Source organism: Hyaena hyaena, unplaced genomic scaffold (genome assembly GCF_003009895.1).
Source record: "Hyaena hyaena isolate Hyena2069 unplaced genomic scaffold, ASM300989v1 scaffold_20, whole genome shotgun sequence".
NCBI lineage: Eukaryota > Metazoa > Chordata > Mammalia > Carnivora > Hyaenidae > Hyaena > Hyaena hyaena.
Genome location: NW_024080652.1, coordinates 2,210,602 through 2,226,182, shown reverse-complemented (window position 1 = coordinate 2,226,182; position 15,581 = coordinate 2,210,602). Strand labels below are relative to the sequence as shown.

The window sequence follows — 15,581 nt, the reverse complement described above, 5'->3', positions numbered from 1 at the left end:
CGTCTTGGAGTTATTTGGGAAGTATTCTAAGTGTCCCCTGGTGGCTGCCTTCCCCTCCTGGCTGCAGGCAGCGGGAGGGCGCACAGTGCCTGCCCCGTACTGCCCGGCCCAGCCGGCGTTCCCTGGCACGCAGTAGGCATGAAGCAGGTCTGTTACTTGGCCGACTGCTGTGGCCCCTGCTGTCTAGATGAGTATCAGAGGGACACGTGAGTCAGTGAGGTACAGGCCAACTCTGGCTAGTCGGCTGGCAGGGGGGCACACGAGCTAACGGCTGCCAGCACCGGGGGTCTGAGCACATGGTGCGAGCACTCATCTCTCCCCCCCGGCGCACAGTACCTGGAGGAGAAGGAGGACCTGGAGCTGAAGTGCTCGACCCTGGGCAAGGACTGTGAGATGTACAAGCACCGCATGAACACAGTCATGCTGCAGCTGGAAGAGGTGGAGCGCGAGCGGGACCAGGTACGGGCAGGGCCTGAGCCAGGCTCCGGGGTCCTTTGGCACCTGTTCCCTGGGGTCAGACAGCCTCCTTTCAGGCTGTCACTGATCAGATGTGTGGCTCCAGCAAGCCCCACCCTTCTGTGACCCCCATTGGTGAAATGGGAGTAATGAGGGCAGTACCACCTCCTCAGGGCAGGGTGTGGGCTCCTGGAAACAGTGGGACAGATGGCAGCTGTCACATGCACTGTCTTTTTTCCCTTTCTTAAGAAATGTTTGTTTATTTTTGAGAGAGAGCAGCAAGTAGGGGAGGGGCAGAGAGAGGGGTGACAGAAGATCCGAAGTGGGCTCTGCACTCACAACAGAAGGCCCGACGTGGGGCTTGAACTCACAAACCGTGAGATCATGACCTGAGCTAGAGTCGGACGCTTAACTGACTGAGCCCCCCCAGGTGCCCCAGTCCTGTACCCTGTTGAGGAAGGAAGCAATTTAAACGCCCAAGAGTTGGGGTCAAGAAAAGAGCAGGAGCCGACGTGGGGACCCCTGGGCTGGGAAGTGGGTGTCCAGGCAGAGGGCACGCCCGCTTCTGATGTGGTTGGTGCAGGCGGGGTAGGGAGCCACAGCGGCCTTGTCCCCCCACCCCTCGCAGGCCTTCCATTCCCGGGACGAAGCGCAGACCCAGTACTCACAGTGCTTAATCGAGAAGGACAAGTACAGGAAGCAGATCAGGGAGCTGGAGGAGAGGAATGACGAGATGAGAATCGAGATGGTCCGGCGAGAGGCCTGCATCGTCACCCTGGAGAGCAAGCTCCGGCGCCTGTCCAAGGACAGCGGCAGCCTCGACCAGGTGGGGCTGCGCCGGGCAGGGCGTGCCCCCCTCCTGCAGCCGGGACCTCCCTTCACACCCCCACACCTCTGGGGGCCAAGCAGGGGCAAGCCCTTCTCTGCCACACCCGGGATAACCCACGGCCTTAATGCTCCCACACAGCGTGCTGGTGGCAGGTGGTGATGGGAGGGGAGGGGAGGCGGGCAGTAGACGCCCCTGGTGGGGCAGCAGGTACCGGAGTCGTGCGCTCTGGCCACTTGTGGTTATTCAGGGACCTCATCGGATTTTGTGCAGGTGGTGAAGAAGGCAGAGAGCTTTGGGTTTGGAGGCAGTAGCATGAGGGGTGTGCGGATTTGAGGGGCACCTGGGAGGGAGTCACTGCCCCGCAGCTCAGCCTGAGGCACCAGAGCAGGCCACACTACTTCAGCCACAGGCTCTGTGTTTGTAGTGCACAGCAGGCCCCGGGGGCCGAGACCTGCCAGGGGGACATCCCCTCAGGGAGATGGGGACAGGAGGCTGGTGAGGAGGAGCGGGCGGGGCCAGAACCACGAGCCTGGGCACCGAGGGGTCGTGGGGGTCAGGGAGAAGAGCGGGCCGTGCTGAGTTGGAAGCTGGGAGCCTCACTGGCGCTGGCTTCCCTCCGCCCCAGAGTCTGCCCAGGAACCTGCCAGTGGCCATCATCTCTCAGAACTTCGGGGACGCCAGCCCCAGGACCAACGGTCAGGAAGCGGATGACTCGTCGACCTCGGAGGAGTCACCAGAAGACAGCAGATACTTCCTGCCCTACCACCCACCCAAGCGCAGGATGAATTTGAAGGGCATCCAGGTAGGGGCACACAGAAGGGTGTGGGGTGGGGGCCACGGGGTGGGGGCACAGGGTGGGTACATGGGGTGGGGGCCACAGGGTGGGGGCACGGGGTGGGAGCCCTGAGTTGGAGGGTGGGGGCTGTGGGATGGGGGCCCCAAGGTAGGGGCCGTAGAGGTGGAGAGTGGCAGCTGTGGGGCTGGGAGCCTTGGGGTGGAGGCCGCATGGGTGGGGGCTGTGGGATGGGGGCTAGGGGCTGCAGGGTTGGGGTGCAGGGGCTGGGGGCCCCCCCAGGCCAGTGGGGACACAGCCGGGACCCAGACCCTGCCGACTCCACCTGCTCCTGCCGCGCCAGGGGAAATCTCGCGTTCCCTTCAGCTTGTTTTCCCGAGCCCTCCGTCTCTCGAGCTTAGTAGAGGTTAGAGAGAGGGAACAAAGCCGCGTTATCTGGGAACGGCAACAACAGCCAAGCTGGCCACCCCATTCAGCGCACACTGCGATCCGCGGCTCGCTCTCCACGCAATGTGAGGGGGGACGAGATGGTGTCACAGGGGAGGGCCAGCACCATGGGCAGGCCTCCTAGGAAGTGCCAGCTCCAAGGGCCCGGCAAAGGCGAAAGCCCCATCCTTTCCTGAAAATTCCCCTTGTGCGGGCCCCACCCTGGCACGCTTTCCCTCCCCACCCCACCGTTAGCCCTACAACCAGCCAAGCCACGTGGTGCCACCTCCCAGGGGGGCAGGGTGAGGGGGCAGGCGTCAAATGCCTTCCTCCATTCGTTCTGTCCCCTCTGTCCGTTGTCCCACGTCCCAGACCTTGATTGATTTGTCTTCTCTGTCCTCTCCTGTCCCCCCGTCACAGCTGCAGAGAGCCAAATCCCCCATCAGCCTGAAGCGAGCCTCGGATTTCCAAGGTTGCTGCGCCCAGACCCTTCTCCTGTCTCTCTGTCTGTCCATCTGCTTCTCCTGGTCCATTTTCCCCTTTGTGACTGTCAATCCTGTGCAGTCAGCCTGGGATGGGCCTGGGGGCCCCGGGCGGAGGGGTGTCCCGCAGTAATTAACGTCCATCGTCACGGGAGAGGGCAGGAGCTGAGACAGAGAAGGGTCATGTCTGTCACACACACACACAGCCACTGAGGTCGGCCCGAGCCCCTGACCCCACAGCCGGATTTGGGACCCCTGCTCATGGCTCAGGCTCCCTGCCAGGCCATCTGGGTCCATCCGTGAGCCTGCTTCTCCAAGACACACCATCTTCAGAATCCTCTCATCCACCTTCCCTGCACCTCTCGGGTGATGGCTGGCCAGGGAGGGCTTGCTCGGGCAAATCAGGTGCCTACTGTGTGCCCAGAGCTGGGGTCCAAGTGGGTTCCCCGGAGACCCTGCTCTGAGGCAGGGCCAGCAGGGAGGAGGGGAGAGGGGCTCTGGACACTCAAGAAAGGGGGGACAGAGGAGGGCTGGACAAAGACCGTCAGGAAGAGACAGTCTCTGGAAGGGTGCCTGGGACAGAGTGGGGAGCGGGGGCAGGGTTGACCTTGGCATGCTGCCCTTCTAGAGCTTGGAGTGGGGGGGTGCCAGGAACAAGGCTGTGGAAGGTGACAGGACAGGAACCATGGCCCTCCTGGGTCTGCAGGGGGCAGGGGAGGCCTATCCAGTCCTATCATCACCAGCCCAAGTATTTCTAGAACCTCCTTTATCAGAAGGGAGGTGTCAAGGGCCTGGGGCATGTGGAAGAATAGAGAAGTGTTTGCCTCAAGAAGAGGGAAAGGAGATGGCAAGGTGACGGAGCTTCTGGACTCTTCCCAAGCCTTTGCTGGCGCCTAGCGTGAGGTGCGGGTTCGTCCCCTCAAGGTGCCCCCACATGGAGGCACACGCACGCGTCTGCACCTGCATGTGGGGTGACGGGAGGGCTGGCTGTCCTGTGCGGCAAGGCGAGGGCTGAAACAAGTGTGCACAGAGCCCCAGTGAGCCCCCGAAGGAGCCGGAGGGGTGCAGGGAGTCCTGAGCAGGTGACACACTGCCCCCTTTGGCCCCTATATCCAGCCACGCATCTAGCAGGGATGGTGGGATCTGCCTCAAGGACAGGGTCACGGGGCAGGGACATTCCAGCTCTGCAAGAGCCACGTGCTCCTGCCAATCCACAGAGCGCCAGCTGGGGCCTCGGCCGGAGTTCTCAGACAGAGGACGCGGTCCAGGCCCAACCGAGGCCACCAGGGCGGGACCCACTGGGGCGCAAGACCACAGTCCCTTCCAGGAGCCTGCGGCTGGGGGTGACAGGAAGGAGGAGGCGGCCACCCATGCTCCCTCAGAGGACAGGCCACTGGGCCAGAACAGCCCGCCGGTGCTCAGTGCCTCTCCCCTGCCTTTCCCCTTTGCCTCCTGTCTCTGTGAGGACAGGGCGAGGCCATGAAGAAGAAGGCACGGACGCCAGCCCCAGCTCCTCCAGATCCCTGCCCATCACCAACTCGTTCTCCAAAATGGTAAGCCAGGTCCCCAGCACACCCCCTTCCGGCTCAGAACCCGGGCCCCCCTGCCTTTGTCTGCCCCAGCAGGCCCGGCCCCCTTGCCTTCTTCCACGCAGGCCCTCCTTATGTTTATTTAAGGATGTTTCCACAGCCTCAGGATGTGTTTACACCTTCTTACCACCTCCTTTCCCAATTTAACACTTGGTGGGAGGAAGGGATGAGCCCCTGAGGAGCCATAGCAGATTGCACAAGCGGGACAGAAAACTCTACCAAGTCCTGGGCCCCTGGCACCTCGGGCAGCCCGCAAGGCTGGAGCAGCTGGAGCCGCCAACCGCAGGGCAGGGCCCAGGCTCCCCGCCCACCTGGCAGGGTCTCCGCCCTGGATCCAGCATCCTTCCCCCAGGCAGGCAGCAGAAGGCGTGGGATTAGAAATTCTAGCCCTGGAGGGGAAGCCCCGGGAAGCTTGTCAGCTCAGCTTCCAGAATTTGGCCCTGGGGATGCCGAGGTTTGATAACGAATGGCTCCTGTCTGGCTGCAACTCTGGGGGGCCAGATCCAGGGGCCCTCTCCGAGGCAGCCCTTGCCAGGAGCCGGCAGGCCTGTTTCAAAGGGTCACCATGCAGCAGCCACACTGCCTGGGGACATCTGTTGCTGCCACCAGCGTGAGGCCCACAGGTCTGCCTCTCGTCCAGAGTCGGTGCTCAAGGCTGGTGCAGCCCTGGGGGCCATGGAGCTCAGCCTGCATAAGCTGCAAGCCCCTGCCCACCCCACCCCCCCGCCCCCGGCAGCCCCAGTCTCTGTGGGCTCCCGCCTGTGCCCTCCCCATCCTCTCCCGAGGCGAGCAGATGTGCGAGGAGCTGTGCACAAGCTCCGCTGTGGCCACCCCAGGCTGAGCACAGGCCTTCTCTGGCCAGGGTCACTGCTGAGAGCCAGCTATGCCGGCCCGCCTGCCTGCGTGGGGGGCGCTTCCAGTTAGATTCCGTCCCCGTGTGTTTAATGTCTGGCGCGGAGGCACGGCCCCCCAGAGCCCCACGTGTGTCTCTAAGCAGCCGCACCGGAGCCGCTCCAGCATCATGTCCATCACCGCCGAGCCCCCCGGCAACGACTCCATTGTCAGGCGCTATAAGGAAGACGCGCCTCACCGGAGGTGGGTGACGGGATGGAAGAGGGGAGACGGGCCCCTCCACAATCGCTCGCTCAGCAGCCCTGGACCCGACCTCGGAAGGCAGACAGGATGCCACCCGCTTTACAGATGAGGAGGCCTGAAGCCTCCCGTCCCATCCTGTCCTGTCAGAGGGGCACGCTCCGCTTGAGGCCCATCACATGAGGCAGCCTGAGCACAAGTGGACGTTCAGTCCCGGGTCAGGAACAACAGAGCGAGTGAGAAGTAGCAGGTGGGGCTGTCAGGGCCACTGCTCACCTGCCCTTCAGGGGCCTCCGCTGGATGCTTGGGACCCTGTGCCCTCCAGCAGGGCATCCAGCCCTCCATGCACCTGCTGCCCTTCCCTTCCTGCCCATGCTGCCCTCAAAACCACGGTCTCTAGGAAAGTCAGAACATTCCAGAATCTTCCCCCTCCCTCGACCACTGCACTCGGCCCAGAGAGCTTCCACGCACCCACACGACCCCCTGCCCCTCCCTCGTGTCTTGCAGCGCTGTCGAAGAAGACAACGACAGTGGCGGGTTCGATGCCTTAGACTTTGATGGTAGGTCTCAGAGGTGAACAGGTGTGGGCCACCTGCCACTGGCGGGAGCAGGGCCATGTCGCCCACTCCCTCAACCCTCCAGCTCCTGTGGGAGCCCTGCGCCTTGCAGGTCCTCAGAATTGCGTGTGGTGTGGCTTTCAAGAGGCCAGTGTGTGCACCCAGGGGCCAGGCCTCCGTCCCTGGGGAGCTTCGGGCCTGGGGTGGGGAGGGGGCTGTGCAGCTGCTGAGCCCAGAGTCCGTCAGTTCTGGGTGTTTTAAGAGAGTTGAACCGGCAACAACCTTTTGCGGAAAGGCCACCATCCCTCTTCTCTTGCTGATGAGGGACCAGAGCCGGGGAGAGCTAGAGGCATGCAGAATGTGGGTGGGCAGGGAGGCCTCCAAAATCTCTGTGTGAAGCTGTTGTCCAAACCCAACGAGACCAGGAGTAGCAGTGGGGAGGGGGCGGGAAAGGAGGTGGGGCGGCAGTGAGGTTTGTCCTCCTCTGACATCAGAGGGGAGCCCCGGGGAGACTGAGGGTATGAGGCAACCCCGAAACGCCCCCCACCCCCCACCCCAGCAGAGCTGGTGTGACAGACAGGCAGAGAGCCGGGAAGGACGGCTGGGTCTCCAGGGAGCCATGGCCCCGTACAACCAGGGCGTCCAGTTCAGCTCAGGCCACATTGAGATCCACCCCCCCAGCCCCTGCATCTCACCACGCCCGGTGCACGGGACAAAGAGATTCGTGTCCCCGAATCCCTGCCCTGGCTGACACCGGGCAGTACTGCTATGAACCAGTGGGCTGTGCGGGCAGAAGACGGAGGAGCCGGAGAGATTCCCTCCTGGAGATAGTGGTCCCCCTGCTCCTCCTGAGTCTGGCCCAGAGTCCTCCGGGGATGGCCCACCAGCCCCCTCGTCCCGGGGGGCCCGACCCTGCCTCTGCCCCTCAGCAGCTCAGGCTGCCGGCAGATAAAATGAAGGATTAGCCCTTCTCCCTAACTGGAAACCATCAGAAGCTATCAAGTGTTAAAGAGAGGTTAGCACCTAATAGAAGCTGGGTAATGAGAAGAATTGAAGGAGTTTGGGGAAGGGGAGAGCTGGAAAGCGAAATCCAATTCTGGGCAGCCGTCCAAGGCGTTCTGCAGCGTCAGGACAAACCCCCTTTGCAGAGAAGCCTTTGTTATCAGCGTGGAGCCGGCTTTGCGCAGCCCCCCCTTCCCCCCCAGCGCCTGAGCCCAGCGGGGTTGGGCATCCTTACCCCCCAGGCCTCCGGTCCCGCCAAGTTGGGAAGAGGGGGCTTCTGCGCTGGGTGCAGACTCTGCTCCTCGGGCCCCACCCCCATCCCACAGGCCTAGAAGGATAGGTGGTAAGACCCAAGGGGGCCCCAGGATGAAAATACGGAGCCCTTTCAAAAGCACCGTCCTCATGTGCACCGGCTCCTTTGCAGACGACAGTCACGAGCACTGCTCCTATGGCCCCTCATCCATCCACTCCTCCTCCTCCTCCCACCAGTCTGAGGGCCTGGACGCCTACGACCTGGAGCAGGTCAACCTCATGTTTAGGAAGTTCTCTCTAGAAAGGTACTGTGGTCTCCGGAGGGGGGAGCCGGAGTCAGGGGTAGGGGTGGTGGGGTAAAGGCCACTCCCCTGCTAGGGTGCCCAGAAAGCACCCATCCACTTCACCTGTGTTCTAGAACCACAGTCCAGGAATCCTAGTGTCCCCAAGCCAGAAACCACCTCCCCCCGGACCCCTGATCGGGCCCAGAGAGGAGGGGGCTGGCCTGGCGCCACACAGCGTGCTAGAGGCCAGGGAGCAGCACCCTGTGTCCGACGGTCCCAGCCCCACCTGAGATGTGGGCAACCGGTGGGCTGGTGTCTGGGAGGAGCAGAGTGGCCGGCCTGCCCTCATCAGCCCAGCCCCTGCAGGTGGTGCACCGGCGTGTCACCTCCCATGGCCCATTGAGCTCCGTGTGGCCGCTGCAGCCAGTCGAGGGTCAGCTCTGCTCTACCCGTGTCCTCCCAGCAGGCGCCACTCGCTCTCCCTCCTCTTGGGTGTCTGCTCCCATGGCTCCCTGCCACAGGAACCGGCCACGCCGAAGGGCGTCCCATCACAGCGCTCTAACCATGGTTTTCTCCCGCCGCAGACCCTTCCGGCCGTCCGTCACGTCTGTGGGGCACGTGCGGGGCCCCGGGCCCTCAGTGCAGCAAGCCACGCTCAACGGCGACAGCCTCACCTCCCAGCTCACCTTGCTCGGGGGCAACGCTCGAGGCAGTTTCGTGCACTCGGTCAAGCCTGGCTCCGAAGCCGAGAGAGTTGGCCTCCGCGAGGGCCACCAGCTGCTGGTGGTGAGGGGCTGGGGGGCAGGGCGGGGTGGCACAGCCAGGGTGCCCGCGGCTTTCCCTACCTCCTCTACCCCTTGCGCTCAAGCCGGGAGGTGGGAGGACAGCAAAGCTGGTGTCCATCTGGGCCCTTGCCTCGGAAGGGCCTCACTCGTGCGCACTCTGGCACACACACTTGCACACAGAAGGGGGAGGGGGAATGAGCGTAAGTGGGCTGCTGCCTTTGCTCTGAGCGGCGCTGAGCTCGTTGCTGTCTGGGGGGAGGTGCTCTGTGTCCCTGGGGGCAGCCCCCCCACCCCCGCAGCTCTCCGTGCCATGGCAAACAGTAGCGTGTCTCTGCCATCTAGCTGGAAGGCTGCATCAGAGGCGAGAAGCAGAGTGTCCCCCTCGATGCGTGCACGAAGGAGGAGGTGCACTGGACCATCCAGAGGTGCAGCGGCTCCATCAAACTACAGTACAAGGCCAACCAGGAAGGTAAGGCCGCGAGACATCCTGCTCCCCAGCAGCACCCCGGACATGCGTGGGGCCCTGGACAGCATTCTCCACTCACCCATCTGTTCAGTGGGAGGAGCCCGCCGGTCCTGGCCCCATTAGACGGGGCAGCAGGCGGGGAAAGGGCGGATGAGGGTAAGTGCAGGAGAGCACATGTCTGTTCCACCACACCTTGGTGGGAGTGGCATGCCGGGCCACATGCGGACTGCCAGACCAGGCAGGAGAGGCAGGCCCCCTCCCTGCCTGGCCCAGCTTCCTCCTCTCCCTGCCGGGTTGGAGCTTACGTCCTGGCCCTGACATAGGTGGGGACTCTGGGGTGGCCGCTCGCTCAGGCACCAGCACACTGCTGAGCCACAGCTTGGTCCACACCTTCGGCTCTGTGGTCGTGGCTCCAGGACAGCCTCCAGAGGGCCTTGCCCCCATCCGACCTCAGCAGCACTTTCGTGGCAGCTCCTCTTTCCTGGCCACGACCTCTGGGCCGTGAGCACCAGGCTCTGTCTTCCCTTTCCCAAAGTCTCCGTCCTCAGCCTCACCTCTGCGTTTTTCCCTCGTGATTCTTCCAGCAGCTGGATCTTATTTTTAAGCACCAGGCTCATGAATGTTTCAGCGGAGCATAAATAGCCACTTTCTTTCTAGCCCTTCCCCACGGACTCATGCTCACCTGCTCGCCTTCCCTGCGGCCCTGGGCGGAAAAGATAATGATGCTCTGTCCCCACACACAGGGCCCAGCTTCCCCTCCTCTCCCTCCTCCCCTTCCTTCTTCCCTTCTTCATCCTCCTCCCCTTCTTCCTCCTCATCCCCTTCTTCCTCCTCCTCCTCTTCTTCCTCCCCCTCATCCACTTCTTTCTCCCCCTCCTCCCCTTCTTCCTCCTTCTTCTCTTCCCCTTTCTTCTCTTCTTCCCCCTCCTCTCCTTCTCCTTCTCTTTCTCTTCCCCTCCCTCCTCCCATTCTCCTCCTCTTTCTCTTCCTCCCCCTCCTCCCCTCCACCGTCCCTCCTCCTCTCTTCCTCCTCCTCCCCTCCTCCTCCTCCTCCTCCCCTTCCCCCTCCTCCTCCCACCAGGCGCAGGCTCCTCCTCTCTTCCCAGCCTGGTTTCCTAGCCCAGTCAAAGTCTCTGGTCTGCACACAGGCCAGCAGTGCCCCCCAGAGTTGTAGTCCCGTGGTCTGAATGCAGTGCATGAAAGGTCCCGCCTCTCAGGGTTCCATTTGTAGGGCCTTTCTTTGAAGGGGCAGAGAGTTCAGATAGCGACAGGCCTTAACCCCCACCAGGGGAGTGGGAAGGACCTGACCCCATCTCTCCCTGGGGTCATTGATCAGATGGCCCTGCGGGTTCAAGCCTCCCTGGTGTGTGTGGCATGGACATCCTGGGCCTGGCTGTTGGGGTGATTTCCGCCTCTGCTGCGCTATGCAGCTCGGTGCACATGGGGCGGATTTGGGGTTACATTCAGGAACGTTACAGAGGGTCCGTCTGCAGCATTTGTTGTATCGGAGGTGTAGGCCCCGTGTCCTTCCAGCAGGCTTTGTAGAAACTTACACTGAAGGAACGTGACATTGAATAAGGTTAAAACAACACGTGCCGTGGCCCCACCGCGTGGGAGCACCTCTGGGAGCGGCTAGGAAAGCCAAACATCAAGGACCCAGTAACCACCCCCTGCTGTGAGGAGAGCCTGGGGAAGGGAATGCTCCGCCCACCTGAGGCCCTAGAGGAGTGTGACGGCAGAGGGAGCCGGCAAAGCCGAAACCTGTCAGCAGCGCGGACTCACCAGAGAAGGGACACGTGTGCACCCGGGAGACCCCTGCCAGGGATGCCGTGTGGAGTGTCGATTTCCGCGAGCTGCGGAGGCTGACCCAGAGGAGCGCGGCCGTGTGCCTCCCTCTACTGGGCGAGGCACGGCGCGGCCCTGTGACTCACGGGGTCACGGTCGGCGGGACGGCAGCACCCAGACTGGTCTTCCCCAAGCGGCCGTGAGAGGGAGGTCCTGGGCGGCGGTGGCCCAGGGGTGTGCGCTGGCGAGAGCGCGTCGTCGAGTGCAGCACATATGAAGGATGAGGACTGCGCCCAGTCCTGCCACAGTCAGACAACACACTCACCACGGTGCTGGGAGGGCATGGCAGTGGCAGCGGAAACCCTGGATTCTTCTCTGTCGCAGAGACCCCGGATTCATTCACTGTAGCAGAGACCCGAATTTGTTGGCTGTAGCAGAGACCCTGGATTCATTCGTTGTAACAGAGATCGTTGTAACAGAGACCCCGTATCCCTTCTCTGTAATGGAGATCCGGGATTGGCTCGCTGTAGCAGAGACCCCAGATTCAATCGCCCTATAGGAAACTCCGGATTCGGCTGTAGCAGCAGAGCCCCCGAACGGTTCACTCTATGGGGGACCCTGGGTTCCTTCAATGGAGCGAAGACCTCAAATTCATTTGCTGTAGTGGAGACCCTGGATTCTTGCACCCTGGCACAGAGCTTAGCTCTGAGCTCCCTGGCAGCCAAGACAAAGAGAGAAACCCATGAAGGACACAGCCCCCCAGTCATCGCAGGGAGTCCTGTGAGCCCCGAGGGGAATGCACCACAAGCACATGTCCCCTGTGGGCAGTGATCGATGGATTTGCACCAGGAGGGGCCTGGCAGCGGAGCCCCCCTCCCCCCTGACCCACAGCTGGTGTTCCCTCTCCCTTCTCTGCTCCTGCAGGGTACCGGAAGCTTCTGAAGGACATGGAGGAGGGCCTGATCACATCTGGGGACTCGTTCTACATCCGGCTGAACCTGAACATCTCCAGCCAGCTGGATGCCTGCTCCATGTCCCTCAAGTGCGATGACGTGGTGCACGTCCGCGACACCATGTACCAGGACAGGCACGAGTGGCTGTGCGCGCGGGTCGACCCTTTCACCGACTATGACCTGGACGTGGGCACCATACCCAGCTACAGCCGGTGAGGCCATGGCCTGCTCCAGGGCAGGGGTGCCGGGCAGCAGAGGGGCTCACAGGGGATCCATGCCCACTGACAGCTGAGGCCTGCCTGTTTCCTCCTCCTCCTGGAAGCCTCCCCTGCCTCCCCAGGGATGTTACTCCCTTAGATCCTGTTGTTTCACTAATGCCCAGGCAGCCTCTCACGGCCATCGCTGTAGAATACTGGGCTCTCGGTTTTACGCCCCCTTGCTGGTCATTGCTTTTACCTGGGCCACCTCCCTGACGCCCTTCCGTAATTATGGAGCAGTGGCACGTCATCCTTCATCTGACTAGACGAGGCAGACACCTGGGAGGCACCTGTAGACTAATGCTGCTGCTCAGGCTGGTCCTGGGAGGTCAGAATCAGCAGCCCTGATCTACAGGTGAGGAAACTGAGGCCCAGAGGAGCAACTTTGCCTCTCCAGCACTGGCTACAGTATCCATGCCCAGCTGCTGGGTTTCCTGTCCTCCTGGGGGGAGCCCCCCTCCCCAGGAGGCAGAGGGGCAGGCTGGCACCGGCCTCCCCAGGCCCTGCCCTGATGTTCGCCGCCTCCCTCCCGTCCCCCCAGAGCCCAGCAGCTCCTCCTCGTCAAGCTGCAGCGCCTGATGCACCGGGGCAGCCGGGAGGAGGCAGACGGCACCCACCACACCCTGAGGGCCCTCCGGGTAGGTCAGCGGCAGCCTTGCCCGTGTCACACCACCCCCAGGCTCGTTTCCAGAGGCCTGACACGTGGGAGCCACTAACATCTTCAGGGGCCTTGGTTCCTCAGGAATGGGACGGTCCCCTCCAGAAGGAGCCCCACCCCCAGCTGTGTCTCTGGTCTCTGCCACAAGTCTCGGGGCTCCTCTTACCCTCCAAGCTCTCTCCCTATCTGGAAGGCTCCGAGTCCATGACTGGCACTGCCCCACCCCTTAGCACTGAGGCGGCTTGAGGACGTGTCTGTGGTTCTCAGCAGCCTTCCTGGGCTCATGCGTCCTGCTGAGCCCAGCGCATCTGACCAACTGCTCACTGATTTCAGAACACCTTGCAGCCTGAGGAGCCAGTTTCCACCAGTGACCCCCGGGTCAGTCCCCGCCTCTCTCGGGCAAGTTTCCTCTTCGGCCAACTCCTCCAGGTAAAGTTCTACAGAGTGCCGACCCACGTGGTGGTCACATTTTGCTGTGGTCATGTTTTTCTCCTCCTGCTGAGAAGACTTTTTCAAAATGGTGCTTGGTGTCTGTATCCCACTTGTGGCCTCTTGCAGTACCTCACATCCCCCACCCTGTTTTATCCTCACCGTGATAGATCGGGAGACAGGCTATACTTCTGTCAGAAGCAGCCCCACTTTGGTAAAAGATTTGAGGAACTCATGGCTGAAAGAATTTAAACAAGTTAGCTATTAGAGAAAAATCAGAAATGGTATGTTAGGAGAAGAAAACAAACATTGCACATGTCCAGGTCAGTGTAGCTCCTCAGACTGAGCACTGAATTTATCTCTGAGCATCCCAGTAGCTGAGGAGAAAAGTGAAACCGTACAGATTCTTTAAATCTTATCCAACCACAGATACGTTGTAGCTCTTTGGGACCAGAGAAAACTTATCCCTTGTGCTTAATTCTATAATGAATTTTTTTTTGCATGAATCATTACACAAGGTACGTTGATTAGCATTCCTGGGTTCCCCTGCCTCCAGAAGGAGGGTGTGGACAGACTCAGAGCAGCCCAGGGAATATGGCGGGAACTTGGATTCTGTGTCCACCCCTGGGGCCTCCCTTTCCACCCTCCAAGGCTCAACTCTGAATTGTACAAGGAGCCCGAGGGCTCGGGGACCAGGCCCCCCCCACACCCCAGCCCTCGGCAGGCTTCACGCCTGGTTAGGGAGAGAGAGTGGGCGTCTGTCTGCCTACTTACCTGCAACGGTGTCCCCTCTCTGCCTGCTCGACATCGCCTGTTGTTACGGTGGGAGAGTGACTGACCCTGGCCACCCAGGGCAGAGCTTGGGTCCCAGCAGAGGTCTGCCGGTGCCCTGAGTGAAGCAGCTGGGTCGAGCTTGAAGCACAGGCTGTCTGTCTGTCCTCAGTTCGTCAGCAGGTCTGAGAACAAGTACAAGAGAATGAATAGCAATGAGCGAGTCCGTATTGTCTCCGGAAGTCCCCTGGGGAGCCTGGCCCGCTCCTCGCTGGACGCCGCCAAGCTTTTAACCGACAAGCAGGAAGGTAGGTGCTGGCACCTGACCCTTGGCCCCTCCCACCTCCCGCTGGTCTGGCAGCTGCTGGGGTCCCCACTACAGGGACTGGGACCTGCTCCCTCAAAAGAGGGCTTCCACCCGCGGAGGAGCTGCCTGGCTTTGACCTTGGCCTTGGCCTTGACTGAGGGGGAGGCACACAGCCTCCCGGTGGCATCTCACCAGGTCCACCCCTAGCGAGCTCTCACCGTCGTTGGATGGAGCCCAGATGCCCATGTTAATTGGAGCTCCTTGCTGTGAAGCGTGCACTTATTGATTTCCTTCCCCACTGCCTGTTTCTTGCCATTTATCAAGGCGGCCAGGGGTTGCCGGCCACACAGCCCCTGTGTAAGGGCCTGCTGATGGCCGGCCGGCCCTCCTGCCATCCTCGGGGGGCCAGGCTGGCCCGGGCACCCATGGTCAGGGGGCCTGGGCTCCCGTCCAGACCGGCCCATTGGACAGCCAGGTCGGGGCACGAAGCAAAAGATAAGACTGGTTTCTGGGGCAGGAGGGGGCGCAGTTCCTCAAGCTGCCTGGGGCGGGCTCTGCTCTGCTCCCCCCCCCACACCAGCCAGAGGGGCTCAGAAAGGTGGAAAGGAGGCCGTGTCCCTCCCCACCTCCAGCCTTGCTGGCTTCCCCAGAGCTCCTGACATGAGCCCAAGCCCCTCAGTCGGCTCTGCCCCCGCGTGGGCTCCTGCAGCCCTGCAGGCTCCTTACGCCCGCGCGCCCCTCCACCCAGACCACCCTCCTCTGGCTCTCCTCGCCTGGCTCCTCTCTGAGCGCCGCTCCAGTCCCTGACGGTCCTCAGAGAAGCCCTCCCTGCCTGTCCAGCAGCCCCCCTCCTTGAGAGCTCAGCACTGCAGCCCAGAGTGAGGAGTGCAGCTCGCCACGTGCCTACCTGCCCCCTGCCACCGCCACTCCCTGAGTGCAAGCACAAGGCAGCAGGGCCGTGGCCTCAGCTCCCGTGGGTTCCTCCGTAAACATCCCTGCTGGCCCTGCAGGCTCCATGAGGCCAGGGAGGCGCCTGGGAAGGCGGGCAGGCTGGGTGTCACAGCCAGCCCTTGCCTGTCCCCTCCCAGAGTTGGACCCGGAAAGTGAGCTCAGCAAGAGCCTCAGCCTGATCCCCTACAGCCTGGTGCGCGCCTTCTACTGTGAGCGCCGCCGGCCCGTCCTCTTCACCCCCACCATGCTGGCCAAGCCGCTGGTCCAGAAGCTGCTCAACTCGGGAGGTGCCATGGAGTTCACCATGTGCAAGCCGGGTGAGTGCCCTCCTCCCTCTTCTCCTCCTCCCTCTCCTCCTCCTCCCTCTCGTCTTCCTCCCTCTCTTCCTCCTCCTCCTCCTCCCTCTCCTCCTCCCTCTCCTCCTCCTCCTCCCTCTCCTCCTCCCTCTCCTCCTCCC

The 15,581-nt window shown here is 62.3% G+C and overlaps 1 protein-coding gene across 2 annotated transcripts in view; it reads left to right on the top strand.

Moving 5' to 3' along the window:
* CARD11 (caspase recruitment domain family member 11) overlaps positions 1–15,581 on the top strand; it is a 108,955-nt gene that overhangs the window by 85,393 nt on the left and 7,981 nt on the right. The window contains exons 8-22 of one of the 2 annotated variants that reach the window (XM_039226090.1): positions 334–459; positions 1,085–1,282; positions 1,911–2,087; positions 2,925–2,976; positions 4,457–4,539; positions 5,573–5,670; positions 6,175–6,227; positions 7,651–7,783; positions 8,347–8,548; positions 8,890–9,016; positions 11,723–11,963; positions 12,550–12,646; positions 13,000–13,095; positions 14,039–14,174; positions 15,262–15,441. In XM_039226090.1, coding sequence (XP_039082021.1) covers positions 334–459; positions 1,085–1,282; positions 1,911–2,087; positions 2,925–2,976; positions 4,457–4,539; positions 5,573–5,670; positions 6,175–6,227; positions 7,651–7,783; positions 8,347–8,548; positions 8,890–9,016; positions 11,723–11,963; positions 12,550–12,646; positions 13,000–13,095; positions 14,039–14,174; positions 15,262–15,441 — 1,999 coding nt within the window. Of the gene's footprint in view, positions 1–333; positions 460–1,084; positions 1,283–1,910; positions 2,088–2,924; positions 2,977–4,456; positions 4,540–5,569; positions 5,671–6,174; positions 6,228–7,650; positions 7,784–8,346; positions 8,549–8,889; positions 9,017–11,722; positions 11,964–12,549; positions 12,647–12,999; positions 13,096–14,038; positions 14,175–15,261; positions 15,442–15,581 lie in introns of both variants that reach the window. The other variant, XM_039226089.1, reaches the window with a different exon arrangement.